The 15,101-nt window shown below is 37.6% G+C and overlaps 1 protein-coding gene across 2 annotated transcripts in view; it reads right to left on the reverse strand.

Moving 5' to 3' along the window:
• Window positions 1–15,101, reverse strand: part of LAMA4 (laminin subunit alpha 4) — a 135,657-nt gene that overhangs the window by 12,728 nt on the left and 107,828 nt on the right. For both annotated transcript variants that reach the window (XM_014866159.3, XM_014866158.3), the window contains exons 24-30: window positions 12,950–13,081; window positions 11,686–11,828; window positions 9,993–10,131; window positions 9,393–9,530; window positions 7,555–7,688; window positions 6,203–6,367; window positions 5,280–5,433 (exon numbers count right to left, since the gene is read on the reverse strand). In XM_014866159.3, the coding sequence (XP_014721645.3) occupies window positions 5,280–5,433; window positions 6,203–6,367; window positions 7,555–7,688; window positions 9,393–9,530; window positions 9,993–10,131; window positions 11,686–11,828; window positions 12,950–13,081 (1,005 nt within the window). The remainder of the gene's footprint in view (window positions 1–5,279; window positions 5,434–6,202; window positions 6,368–7,554; window positions 7,689–9,392; window positions 9,531–9,992; window positions 10,132–11,685; window positions 11,829–12,949; window positions 13,082–15,101) is intronic.

Consider the following 15,101-nt stretch of genomic DNA (forward strand, 5'->3'; position numbering starts at 1 on the left):
TGGAAAAGTTGGCAATAAAATAACCCTGAGAGAATCAATCAATAAAACCCTCATATCATAGGCAACCGTATCACTTTAACTCATAGATTATTATTGACACATGCTATGTAAAATGTTAACTTAATTAGCAACATCTTAAAAATATTTTAGAATACTTTTGGTGATAGGCAATGTAGCAAACTTTTATACGACGGGATATAGAATAAGTTTTAAAATTATCTTGTGCTCTTGAAATTGCACTGCTGATTTTAAAATTTAGAGTTGAACCTGTAGGCTAACATTTAATGGTTATTTAGCCTTAATTCCTAAAGCAAAAAAAGGTAAATGCAAATAAATCTGATCATTCAGTTATTTGTTCATTTATTCAAGCAAATGTTTACTGAGTATCTAACAGGTAGAAGTGAAGGGAGAGGAAAACTTCTGGGCGCTGTGTGATGGGGAATAGAAAGGTAAGTGAGAAGTGCTTCCTGTTTTTTAAGGAACTGAAAACCAATTTGGAGGAACAGGCCTATAAATAGCAAATTAGAAGACAGATTGGTGCCAGACAGAAAGGACACTAGACGATTTGCTAGACGATGGGGTTTTGTTTTTTAGGTGATAAGAAGCCACACAGGTTTTGAAAGCAGGGAGTGAACTGATGACCCACTTAGCAAGAAAGCTTGCAACAACAGAAGGGCAGATAAGAGAGGAAATGTTTGGTGGTAGGGGGAACTGGAGAAGACGGCCAGAGTTGGGGGGAGATACAGGATGAAATGGGACAGGATGACTTCTGGCTCAGAATTTTTGAATAGACACACACAGTTAGTTTTTCCCCCTCCCTAATCCCACTGAAATGTCAGAAGAACCACACACATAAAATAAATCCACAATAGTCCTGGAAATCTAGGAGAGTTTCCATCAGCACAACAAAGCAGTCTGGATCTTCCAGAAGATATAATACAGATTGGAACAGATCAACAACAGAACCCTTAATCTCACATGGGCAAAAGACAAGACCTCCAAAAAAATCAGTCTTCCAGGAATATCCCAGAATTACCCTCAAAATCTGGTACAGTGGGCAGAGGACAGACTAATTACTGAAAGGGCAGACCAGTTGTGCCAGCGCCCTGCTCTCAGGGCAGCAGCTCCTACAGTAGGATCTGGCAGTGGAGACTCTCACGGTGGTGCTTAGATTGGAGAAAGCGACATGGGAGCTCGGAGACTCACATAACCCAGGAAAGTCCACCTGGTTCCACCAGCCCCTCTTCCCTTCCTCACATAGTCATCAGGACTCTGAACCTGAGTCGCCGCTACAGAAGCAAGCCTTCTCTCTTGGATGGAGGAAATATACCCAGTCACCAATATTTGTTGCTCCAAGCCCTCACCTACAAATAACGGCCATAGCTTCAAGCCATGGGTGCGCAGAATGGGCTGGAGGGGGGTTTCCAGGAGACTCCTTTCCTCTAACATATCTTGGGAAATTTCCCCCAATTCCATGCTGTATTCCAACCCTAGTGGAGTAACAGGCCTTATAACGCGAGATATGATCACCCTTGTCTCACTCTTATCTTTATATATGGCAACCAAATACTCTAAATCCTCTGTGGATATATGCTCTAAATAACAATAAAAATAATAATAACAAAGACAAGTTATAACCTAATCAATTACTTCACTATCATGTAACACAGAGACTGAGTTTACTATCCTAAAATGGGTATGTGTGTTTGTGGATTCTCATTGAATCCCACAAGACTTTGACTTTATTTTTTTCTCTGAGGGTCTATTAGTTGCAATCCAACTGGTGGTACCAATGTCAATTTAGCGAGATTCTTTTGTTTCAGATAACAGCCAAACTCGTTGAGCTACTTAAGAAAAAGAGGGCAGGGCATTGAAAGGATATAGGAGTATCGTACACAATCTGAGAGAATTTTGAATAGTGAGGTCCTACTAGGGGCAAGAATCAGGAATTGGAAAGCCAGGAAGAGTCAGGGCAACTCCTTTTCTGGATGTTTCCGGTATCTCAGCTTGGTTTTGCTCAATGTCTGCTTTCATTCGTCTTTCTCTGCAGGACAGCTTTCTGCCTTTTTCCTTTCTCTAAAGCAGCTTTCTTTCTCTGTGCATGATTAACATAGAGCTCTTAGGTTTACATGCTTTCTGTGCAATGACCAGCTTAGTCTAGTCTCTCTTTTAAGTTTCCAAGGAAGAGAATCTGATAGCCCAGCTTAGTTCACATGATCTATCCTGGTCCAATCATCTATATCCAGGTAGACGAGGTCACGCATCTAAAATACTGGCCTGCCTGGTGGGTAGGGAATCAACTCTCAGATAAGGGAATGGTTGGCCAGATAGCCCAGAATGATGTTTCTTGCAATATATAAAATGTTCACTATCATATTAAACACCAAATGAGAAACTACTTTCCTAATTAAATTTGAAAACATAAAAATTATGAAAAAATTTCAAGCTGGACCATGAGTGGTAAGACAGATATTCTTATATGCTCATAGGGGAATATAAATCAGTGTTATCTTTTTGGAAAATAATTTGCTTTGACCCAGTAGTTGTACCTCTAGGAATCTATCTGAAAGATTTATTCAGCAATATGATCAAAGATTAATATACAATGATCTTCACCCATAAAAGGGAGAAAACTGGAAATAACCAAAGGTCTATTAATGGTTAAATGAATTATAATAAATTTATAAAATGAATATTAGGAAGTTGTTGTGAAAATAAATTATTATAAGCCCAAATTGTTGTGATTCAGCCTGAATAAAAATTTAAACCAGAGGCCACAAGTTTTTCTGGGTAGCTATTTAAGAAGCTATTGATACTAGGGTCAATACGAGAGAAGATTAGCAAACATTGACATTCTAGTTACCAAAAAATATAAATTAAATCTATGGTGATTCTGTATCTTATTATTGCAAAATTGAGTTTCTAAGACTATTTACCGGAAAGGCTAAGAGGTTTCCTATAATATGGAAAAGTTTGTGTTAACAGTTCCCAAGACCATTGATTGTAACCTGGAAACCATGAATATTTGATAGACAGATTCATATAGAAAACTATGTTCACTTAAAGAAGTATATTATGTTAGTTTTAGAGGGTTGATCCTCCTTGTCAACCCACGATGTTAGCCTGCTGCCAATGATCTACTGATCAGTGCTCAAGTGCCAGCTAAAAGATTTTCAGGATAAACCTTTTAGCATCAATATATGAAGGTGACAGTAAGACTGCATCAGAATTTCATAGTCTCCTCTGAAAAATCTTTCATAGTGTCCTATAGCAAAATCCTTCATAAAAATCAATGTTATCTATCTCCCTAACCACTTTATCGTCTTACTTGTGAAATTCAGGAAGGGATCCAGAAAAAGTAGTAAGGTTTGATTATATGTGAATAAAATTATTTTATTAACATTGATAAATCATGTGTGGACAAAGGAGAAGTTTCACGGGATTCTAAAAAAGTGGTCCACATAGCTGAAATATATGGGGAAGTGCTCAAGACATAATGGTCAGTGAAAAGCCATCAGAAGTGAGAAGCTGGTAGGGATGCTTCCCTCTTACTGATGGTTCAGAAGCCAGTCTTGGAAGGAAACTGATTCTTCCCCTGAAAAGATGCTCAACCTCACTAGCGTTCAAGGAAATGCAAACTAAAACCACAATGAGATGTCTTATTTGTCCATTAGATTGACAAAAGTATAAAATTTTGATTATATCCAATGTTAGCCATTGTGAGGGACAGTAGATTCTTTCCAATGCTGTTTGTGGGAGTGTAAATTGGTATTGCCTCAACACTGAAACCACACATTCCCCTAAGCCAAGCACTTCCACTCTAGGAATAGATCCTCCAGAAACACTCGCAAGGCTTTATAGAGATAGGACAGCGAATATTCAATTCAATGTTTATTCTATGCCAGGCACCGTGCTCAGAGCACTTCACGCATTAACTCATTTCGTCCTGATGACAATCCTATGATGCAGACCACTAAATACTTATTGAACACCTACTACGTACATTGTTCTAGACTCTTAGGATCAATGAACAAAACAAAGGAACTTGCATTCTAGCAGGAGACAGACAATAAATTTTAAACATAATAAATAAAGTCTATAATAAATTAAAATGTGATAAGTGCTATAGAAAAAAGAACAATTAGGAAAAAGCAAAGGAGACCAGTAGCACTGGTAGAAGTCAGGACGGGCTGGTATAAAATAGGAGGTTACACAGGCCTCACTGAGAAGAGGAGAGCTGGGCAATCCTAGAGGAGGAGTTGTCTGCTCAGATATTAGGGGGAAGAGTGGTCCAGGCAGAAGGAAAGCTCGAGTAAAGACCTTAAGGCAGGAGCGCACATGGCTCATTCTAGGAATAGCCAGGAGATCACTGTGGGCAGAAGAGCGAGTGAGGGGAAGGGGCCTTTATAACATAGAGCCTCTTACGACACAGTAGGGACTTGGGCTTTTATTCTGAGTGCAGTGGGGAGCCACTTTGAGCAGAGGAGTGACATGACATAACATATTTATAAGGATCTCGTTGTTATGTTGAGAGTAGATTACTGGGGAACAAGGCAGAAGCAAGGAGGCCTCTTGGGAGGCTCCAGTGGGAGGCTATTGCAGTAATTCAGATGAGAGATGCTGGTGACTTGGACCAGCGTGGGAGTACTGGCACCTGAGTGCATTGGTAACACTGGACCAGGAAGGGGATGCGGAGGGGTAGATTGAAAGAATAGGAAGGAATTAAGAGTTTCATTCATAATGAAGGCAAATAATATACCTACTAGGAGCAAATGAATGAGAAAGAATAGAAGTCAGAGGATGCAATTTAAGAAGCCTAGATTTTGATGATGGAGCAGCTCTGGCTGATGCTGCAGATCAACTGTCCATGTGACTGGTTGAAGTGAGGGTCAAGGCAGGAGGGGAAAACAAAGGTAAGAGCAGAAACTATAGGAATTTCTGTGATTGTGACAGCAGCCTGAGATTGTTACATGAAAGCAAATGATATAGAGAATTAGAGTACTAAATAATATATTATATATACAAATTGTTAAGTACTGAGCAATTTATAACCATTATAATGAAAAGTAGTTGGAAGTATAAGTAAAAGCTGATTCAAACTGTTTCTTGGGAACAAGAATTGAAGCAACAAAGCTAGTGAACTGGAATACGATACTACAAGAATCCTACTTTTCATATGAACACAGTTGCAAACAGAAAATTCTATAAAGCCTCAGCGTTGAGAGCCGTGTGCACAGAATATGAGGGCAATTGGGAAGTTGGCATAGCAGATCTTTTACCTTTTTATTCTGACTTGTTTTAGGCTTTGAGGAATTTTTTCCTTTTTTGTGAAGGAGAAACAATGGTGAAGATTCAATGGGGCACTCATAAAGAGAAGTGTGGACCTTTTCAGAATACCGCTGGAAATCTTCGACCTCCACATCTCTGTCCAACCTATGTTCGTAACAGAGGAAAATGTCTTAAAAACGTTCTTCAGAATTAGATGATGAAAACTATGAAAGTCAAAGAACCTTGGCAATTAAAATTTTTTTGTGTGTGGCGAGTCTTGTATTCATCAACCACTATCTTAATAAGTGCCCTTTAAATGATCATTTAACCAATTAATCAATAACCATGTTCCTGGCACCAGCGCATTCTGACAGATGAACATATTTTCCCTCACTGTGCTGGAGATTGGGAGTCCTCTGTGTTACTTAGTCTGCAGTAAATTCCTCTCTTGCTTATTCTTGTACTCAGGGAGCACTCATTGTCTTTGTTAAAGACCTAGATTAACGGCTTTGCTTAAAGTCATGCATTAAATTAAGAAGACTTAAACCTCTAACAAGAATTTGGGTATGTTGCTCTGTACTATACCATTAATAATACGTCTGGAAATAATCACATCTACTATTTATAGCTTGCTGTATGCCAAGCGCTTTATGCGTGTTATCTCATTTAACCCTCACAGGAAGGCGCTATTATCTGCATTTTGCAGGTGACAAGATGAAGGCTAACTTAGCCTAGGTCACATAGAAATTAAAGGGCAAAAAACCTACACACAAAGCCAAGTATGTCAGTTGCTCAAGCATATGCAAACTTTTAATTACTACCATCTAATGCCTTTGACAAATTTTACAGTTCTCAGTTTTAATAATGTAAATAATTTCATTATTGACTGATCTTTATCAATCATGCAGATTTATGAATAGGAAAAATATTATACCTGGTAAAGTAGGCATTACTTATACAGCCGGTGAAATTAGCATACTGGGGACTGATGGGTGAGCCGCCAAAGTAAAACTTCTTTTCACCTGCTTGTGGCTGTTCCGCTTTCCCTTTGGTGGGGTTCTTACTCCCAAGTCTGCTTTTATCTACTATCAGTTCATATCTGCAAAGGAAAAAGCTTCTTTACACACCACACAGCTAACATTTTACCCTGAGTTCCATTCCAGGTTGCAAGTTTTCTCGTGGAATTGAAATGGAACATCTGGTCAGTGAAAAGACAGTGAGTTGCCAGACTCCTCACGAGGCCCAGGATAAATGGTTGGATATTTTTACATGCAGAAAAGACCCTCCAAACCATGGTTGAAGTTTAAACCCATAAAAGCAAGTTCAGATGACTAGTCATCAGCATTTGTGTGTGTGTGTGTGTAAAACATAACATAACTCATAGTGATCACTTAATCACATTTGCGGGAGACCATTTTCATTGTAAAGCATGTTGAATGGTTTTGATCCTTTTTGGAAATGGAGTCTAGAAAAGGCCTATTAATATTTTCTTCTGATGAGAGGGCTCCACAGAAGCGGACACAGAGTAGCAGCAGTCTACAACAGAGGTTTATTTCTTACTCTAGAAAGCTTTCTTAGTATGGAAGAGAAATTCAGGATGACATTTTTTCTTTTTAAAGATTGTCATCTGAGCTAACAGCTGTTGCCAATCTTTTTTTTTCCCTCTTCTTCTCCCCAAAGCCCCCCGGTACATAGCTGTGTATTTTCAGTTGTGGGTCCTTCTAGTTGTGGCATGTAGGATGCCGCCTCAGTGTGGCCTGATGAGCGGTGCCATGTACGCGCCCAGGATTCAAACTGGCGGAACCCCAGGCGGCCGGCAGGGAGCGTGCGAACTTAACCACTTGGCCACGGGGTGGGCCTGGTACTACACATTTTAAAGATAAAGTTAGAGCTTTTAAAACGTGGCCATCAATGTAGCATTCTCAATTGTTTAGTTTAAAATCTAATGAAACCAATATTTACTAAGCTCCTATGTGCAAAATACTGCACTCGACTCAGTAAGTACTGTGTGTAGACACTTGCTTCAAGGAGAGTATAGCCTACGGTTTTACTGGAAAAAAAAAACCTTTATATTTCTGTCAAGTAATTTTATAGTGATTTATTTGGCATATCTTGGGTATTAATAGCAAGTTTTTTAAAAAAAGAAGCTAAGTAGTTTTTTCCACTAGTTTTTGTAAGCATTGGAAAAATAATTGATTAGCCTATTATTCATAGTGGTCATTTGATAGGATCATGCCCTACAAAGAAAGCCATCTGGTGGAAAGAATATAAAGTGAGGAGCTGTACCTTGTGGGTGAGACAGAGGTGATGATAAAGTGGGACAGCCCGTCATTGTACCGCTTATCTGCCGACTGCACCTTGATTCCCTTTACATCCATGATCACAGTGCCGTTATCCAGAGAAACGGAGAACACGTCTGACTGAAACGCAAGCACAGGTTTTTAAGGAGGGAGGCCAGGGATCCCCAAGGTGGGCACATTTTTAACATTTACTTAATGGTATTGCTTAAAGGAACACATAGTATGAGAAAAGTTTGCTTGTAAAATAATTTCTATAAACAAGAACAACACCACAACGCTCTCTGGCTTGTATGGGTGTTGCCTATAAACTTAGACATGTTTCAACAGCAGAAGGAATCTCCTATATCTTCAACTGAAGATTTCTGGTGACTTTGTCTTGCTGAAAGTTATCCCAGTGTCACTTTCCCAACTCAGGCATTTCTACTCCATCATTAGTCTTCGCTTTTTAATCCCTTTTGAAAACGCAATATTTGAATCTCCTTGAGGATGTAGCTAGATGACTAGGCAAGGGTTAATTTGCTAGTTTGCCTTTTTAAATGTTTCACTTTTCATCTATAAAGGCAGAAGAGGAATTTTAAAAAAGCAGAAATTAACCTCTCTTTTTCTGAATTTGCTTATTGCTTGTTTTAAAACATTGCAAAAGGATAATCTTGCTTTTCTTCCCTTATATGGGCGCCACTCGCCACAGTGAGCCCTCACAATAACCACTTTTTGTGGATGAAAAGTGTTATTGAACTAACCATGGTAATTTGAGGCAGATTTACTGGCAGAGGTCCCATGAAGTGCTTTGAGTAAATTCTCATAGATCCTACTGATCTAAATTAAATTTGATATAAATGCGACAGACACAAGGTAAAGTACAAAAAGTAAAAGTTGCTTTCATAAGTTACATTATGACCTGGTGCGTCAGTGTATATGTTGGTGATAACCTTTTCATAGACTAATCAGTTGCATCTCAGGGATACCAAACTTCTATAGATCTTATTTTATTCTTGAAATAATATATCAACATAAGCTGAGTTCAAGCATTTTATAGCACATCTAAGAACAGAGAAGTATATTCTTTTTACTGTCTTAATAAATTAAAACACGCATGTATTTGTTTGTTAAAAACACACAGAGGTTTTTAACATTTTTTGAGCCATGGACTCCTTCGGCAGTTTGGTGGTACATATGGACCCCTTCATAAAACAATGTTTTAAAATGCACGAAACAAAATGTATAGGAATACAAAGGAAACCAATTACGTTGAGACGCAGTCTCCAACTATTAAAATAACAAATCTGTGATATATTAATATATGTACTTCTTCATTAAGGCATTAGATAATAAAATCTAGTAGCGAATCTAATAAATACTGTAATTTAGAAGTAGCAATGAGCAGAAATGATATTTTCAGATATCTGTGACAACTGTTGTGTGAAATGAAAAATACCCATGGTTTCTATTAATGACAAAGTCACAGATATTTGCTACTACTACTGTGGTTTGTTGCCAACATTCACAGTTGAGAAAAATGCTCAATTTTAGTTAGAGACAATAGAGATGCAGTTTTTCCCCACCCAAGTCCACAGACCAGACCCCCCCGCCCCCCGCGAATGCTCTTCATGAGTCCTTAAGGTCTATGAATCCCACGTTAAGAACTCCTGGTGTGCAATATATACAATATTTTATAAAGTGTCTGAAATGAAGCATTCTCTGTGTGTGTACATCTGAGTCAAAAGTAATCTGAATCAAAAATCACTTTGAACGTGCTTAAAAAATATTTTGAATAGACAAAACAATTATCGCAGAGAAGTTTCCTGGAGAAAAACAAATACTTACCCCTGAAGCATAATAGAATAGTAACCCATTTGGCTGTAATGTTCGGAAATTGAAACCTCCTTCAAAGCCATCGAAGAAAGATATTTTCTGAGTGGAAGCAATGAAACTCTGTCCATTGAAATACGCTTTACGAGATATCTGTGTGCCAAAAAAATTGAATACAGTGTTTTTGATAATGACCAAATACTTGAAACATCGGTTTGTCACATACCAAAGGCCTTGACTGCTAGTTTCAGTATTAATAGTTTATGTTTAACTTCTGGTTTGTACTGGAACTCGGGCATGTTACCCTTCCTTCTGTGTGCCTGTAACAGATGGGGTTTCATCTTCTCCAATTCCTCCACTCTGTGTGACTAATGATGCTCACGCAGCCTCTCTGGCTTTTGGAAGCCCCACCCATTGAAAACTGAAGCCACCGGACAAGTCACAGAGGAATCCCACAAGCCTTTCTAGCTTAATGATTCTTCTTTCTGCTGGTGGCAGAAAGGAGCCTGAGGTGTACCCAGGATCACAGAGAAGCTGAAAAGAGCTCTTCCAGGTTTTGAGAAGGATAAGTTTTGGGTCTATTTATTAAAAAGCTTTTGATTGACTGGTACCTACAAGAGAGTCTTCTGGGCATCCATAACCAACTCCCAGGGTTTCTGTCTGCTCTAATAAATTGAAGTCTTTCTTCTGGAACTGGAAACCCTTCATGCATCCTCTGAAGTTGATATCTAGGGGAAGGTGTGCTCTTAAGGTCCTGGAAAAGAAAATCAGTCTTCACTGATACAGCCATAATGATGATGATGATGTTACCCTGCATATGTAGGCTACGAAGTTTGATTTTCTTTATAGGCATTTATAATAGCTTTATAATTGTTCATATTCTCATGCTTTCTGTCATAAGCCCACAGTCATGTCTAATCTTTGCCTATAAATAGCTTTATTCTGAGTCAAGCCAGTTTGTTTACTTCTTTATAGTTTTTGAGATCCTTTAACTTACATTAGCTCATTTTATCTTTATAACAATTCAATAAGGCAGATGAGGATGCTGTTATTTTCCTTTTACAGATGGTTATTAGGTTGAACCACAGGGAACTGACATATGTGTAGGTCAAAAATGGTCGATGCTTGGTAATTTCACATGGTTTAACCTATAAAATTAAACTAAGAAATATTGTTAATTTTTTATGTCACAAATGGTAAGTTAGGATTGGAACCCAGGTTTTCAGTCTTCCACTAATCCACTTGGGTCATGAACTCATCTTCCTGGCCTTATTTGCAATACACTGTAATCAACTAAGGTTAGAGAGATGTCTTAGTGAATGTTGGGCCTTGGATCAATAGGAAAGTAAGAAATCCTGTTTATAGGTATTGTAAGCCTATTACCTATCAGTATGCCTAGTACGTAAGAGGTTCCCAAGAACATGTTATTGGATATTGAATGGATGTGAAGTCAGTTTTGACCAAATTACAATGGCTTCAATGTATTTTAAATGAAAACTGGCCAAACAGAGGGGTAACAGTCTTACTATGTTCTGCTCCTACAAGATCACACCTGGAGACCCACGCTAATTGACAGACTGGGTGCATATAACAGCCACCATAATGATTAAAGGTCCCATGTGGCATGGTTGAGGGAGCTGAGGAGGGTATTTAGTTTGGAAAGTAGCTTGATGTTAGAGCTCTATCCCAGACCAATTAGAATTTCTGGAGAGAGGTCATGGGCAATGATGTTTATAAAAGTTCTCCAGGTTATTATAGCGAGAACCATGGTTGAGAACCACTGCACTGGATTATCCTAAAGTTGTCTTTCAGTTTTAAGGCTCTCTGATGCTATGAATTAATTGTAAGAAGAAGTTTTGAATACATTATTCTAAAGCTTCATTATACATAATACAAAACACCTTGGATAAGCTTAAAAATTTTGGTACCCTCAGATGCTACTTGAGAGTTCAGATAAGTTTAAATTAAGACTAAAACAAAAATAAAGGGACACAATGCTGCTTTGTTTTCACATAATACACATGCCATACCTTTCCTCTTGCTGATGAGGAATATTGCATTAGTCTATGTTCTAAGAGTAAAACAATTATTAAAGAAATCTGTGGGTCACATCTACTAGATGCTAATTGAAAGGGGTCATGAGGACTGGCTGCAGAGGGCCCGAGGGTACATGAAAGTGTGCACATGTGCCCATGTAGAAGAAGCAAAGGGGAGTGCTTACGCCTTTTACTAGCTCTTTCCTGGACGTCGAATACTCAGTCCAGCGCATCATTAGGAACAAACAGCTACTTAACAGAAAAAGACTTACCTGGATTGTAAGATTTCTGGGGGAGCCCCTCCAATGTATATGTCTGTAAAAGGTATTTTCATCTTTTCGTTATCCATGCTCTTGACATGTCGTCTGTCAACTACCAAAATCATTTTCTTATCGTTGTGGTAAATGATCGATATCTAGGAGAGATAATATATGGTAAGTTTGGATCACTGCTTAACAATCAGCTTTTTGAAGATTACTATATATTTTCATTATTATGGTTATAACAGCTGGGTCTCCATGTTCTTGTGCTTGTTTGTTCACAAAATGGGGAACAGATTTTCCTCTTTTACTAATGGACGTGAAAACTTTTACCTATATAACCAAAAGTTCACATTACCTGCAGAAGGATTTCCATAGGGAGAGAGAGCTAGTCCAAGAAAAGTTTTGTCATGAGACCAACTGTTCCCTTTTGCCCCTTTGAGGGGATTTGAGAAAGAACTACAATAAGCAGGTAGCTTCTCGACCCCAGAGTGTATGTTACTAGGTGTCATTTTTTGGTGACATAGTGAGAAGCTTTTAATGACTCTGTGAAAATGCTAGTCAGAGAAATAGTTAAAATATTCTTTTATTGTAAACCATCCTCATGAAGGCTGTGGAATTTAAATTGAAAAGGGAAATATGGGCTCCTATTCTCTGCATTTCAGTTCAATCTAAAAGATATTATGCTTTTTATACATTTTATTACATTGTAGATTTAAAGCAGCTGTTAATGAAAAAAGAAGTATATTATCAGTACACTGCACATCTGTTTCAAGACTAAAGAGTATTCTTTGTAGGTTCTCTTTATAAGGAAATCTACATTAGTATTTTCAAAGCTCTGGGTAAATGGTTTAAAAGGAAATTCTCTGTTTACCTATATCTACTCTTTTTACATTTAGTGGGGCTCAAAGAATAAGTAAAAAAATGGCTGTGTTTCTGCACTCCGGGATTTTCAACAAATGTATAGAAGGATTCTACAGGAGTGCCATTGTAATCAAGATACTGAGCATCAACAGGAGCCTTCGGTCAATAAAGTGATTAAAATGAATCTTTCAGTGACTTTCTTTTAGAAACGTCAATATGACGAAAACATCCATTCCTTTAAAGCAAATGCTATCCTGGAGTCAAGTCGATGAAGGCCCTTCAGTTGGTCTTTGGATGTGAAGATGTTCAGTTTAATCATTTTCCCACCTCTCGCATTTGACCATCCGACTAGACCAATAGATCTAAGTGCAAACAAAACAAAACAATCCACCCAAACTGCAACGATTTGTACCTCATGGTATTTTGCATCATTAATTTGAGCTTTCTTCAATGTATCTTCAAGATGCACAGGGCCATTGCTAAACCCGAAGTCATAGAACACGTGCAGGTAACCATTGCGCATCTCCAGGCTGAAAAACATGCTCTGTGGAGAGAAAGAAGTTGTAAGATGTGAGCATCCGCCATTTTGAAAATATGGATTCAGCTGAATTTGAGAATAACAAGGTATTCTTTGTTACTGAAATTGTTTGAAAACTAAAGAAGTCTCATAAAATTCTTATTATGAAATAAAAATCACAAAATCACAAGTACTTCCATAGCAGAAGTTATCTTATATTAAAATACCAAAGTGTTAATATTTATACACAATTTAAAACAACTATCTTCTGTTTTTCTAGTTTACTGCACGAGTTAATGAAATTTTAAGTTTACCTTATTGACTTTGTTTTTTTTAAGATTGGCACCTGAGCTAACATCTGTTGCCAATCTTCTTCTTTTTCCTTCTTCTTCTTCTCTCCATAGCCCTCCAGTACATAGTTGTATATCCTAGTTGTGAGTGCCTCTGGTTGTGGCATGTGGGATTATATTACAACGCCTCAGCATGGCCTGATGAGCAGTTCCATATCTGCGCCCAGGATCTGAACCCATGAAATCCTGGGCCGCCAAAGTGGAGCTCATGAACTTAACTACTTGGCCACGGCCTGGCCCCTTGACTGCTTAAAAATCTTGAAAACGGAGTATTATAGGCTACACGTATTCAATTGCCTTTCCTTTAACTAACTTTTGAAAGTTATAACAGGCTAATAGATGTGATTGCATTTCATTTTAAGAGAAAAATTGGTAATATTGAAAAATAATTCCAACGTATGCTGAAAAGAATCCCTCCAAATTACCAGGAAATATGGATATAAGAAAAAGAAGCCCACTTTTGTATAATTTTGAAACAATGGATTTATGCAAATAAATATAAAATTATTATGCACTTGAACCACATGATGTTTGTGAACCAAAGTAATTCTGTAATAAAGTAATTTACCAGTAAGACTTGCTTGTTACAGAAGGTAGTTTGTAGGTAGAAAAATTCAATGGATTTGAAAAATCAGGTGTTGTGGTAAAGTCCCTATTCTATAGAAAGTGATCTTCTGAGTGGAATTTGTACACTCCTGAGAATGTTAAAATCAATCCATTGGGGTGTAGCAGAAATGTTTCAACTATTTATACTCATTTTTAAATTATAAAATAGAGAAAGAAACTAACCTTTAGTATTTAATATGTGGATTGACCCTGAGTCTTCAATTCATCCTTTGGATGGATGTTCACGGAATTCACATGGTATGAGAGGTTTTGAGCGTGGAGTTCCACACTTGAAGGGCTGATGGTGCCCCTCACCTATTTTTTTGCTTTTAGCCCTTTGCAACTGATTGCAATTTATGTGCACCTGGTGACATGAATTTATGGGCGAGATGGCTTAAACCATAAAATAGTTACAGTGATTTCCTCTGAGATGCAGGGCTGTGAAAACATTTTGAGACACACAGATGTGTGCAGATTTCTTCCTGCAAATTACTGAAAATGCTGTCAGGTTTAAAGAGAGTTACACATTTTTCTTTTTAAAATGAATTATTCTAAATTTGTTGACCTTTATTTGTGATGACAAATGTCTTTCAGCAGTGTGAAAACCACTAGTTATTAAAAACAAAGCGTACTTGATCTGTCGCTTCAAGGTAAGGGTATTATAACAACGGAGGAGAAGGTAACTTTTTTTGAAGATGAACCATCTCTGGAGAGATGTTTTTAAAAAATACACTTGGAAATTTTTCTATTGTTAAGTGAATTTGTTGATGAAAACAATATAAGTGTACCACCTATAAAAAAAAATCTCATATTTGCGCTATTAAAACATTACTGGAAAGAAATTTCTAACCTGTTCAAAAATCTTTCAAATGAATATTTTTCAATGGTCTCAAACTCTTTTGTTAAATTTTACAAAAAGATACAATATCCGATTAGTTAGCAAGAACTGACAATAGGAAAATGGAAACGTACCAGTCAAATTTGAAAGACAACTTTTGCCAACTGGTAAATGAGATTGAAAAATGGTATCATGATTTAGTACACATAGCCAATGGTATACAGCTTACATTTTTATTTTTATGAGATTCTTG

This window comes from Equus asinus, chromosome 24, assembly GCF_041296235.1.
Source record: "Equus asinus isolate D_3611 breed Donkey chromosome 24, EquAss-T2T_v2, whole genome shotgun sequence".
Classification (NCBI taxonomy): Eukaryota; Metazoa; Chordata; class Mammalia; order Perissodactyla; family Equidae; genus Equus; species Equus asinus.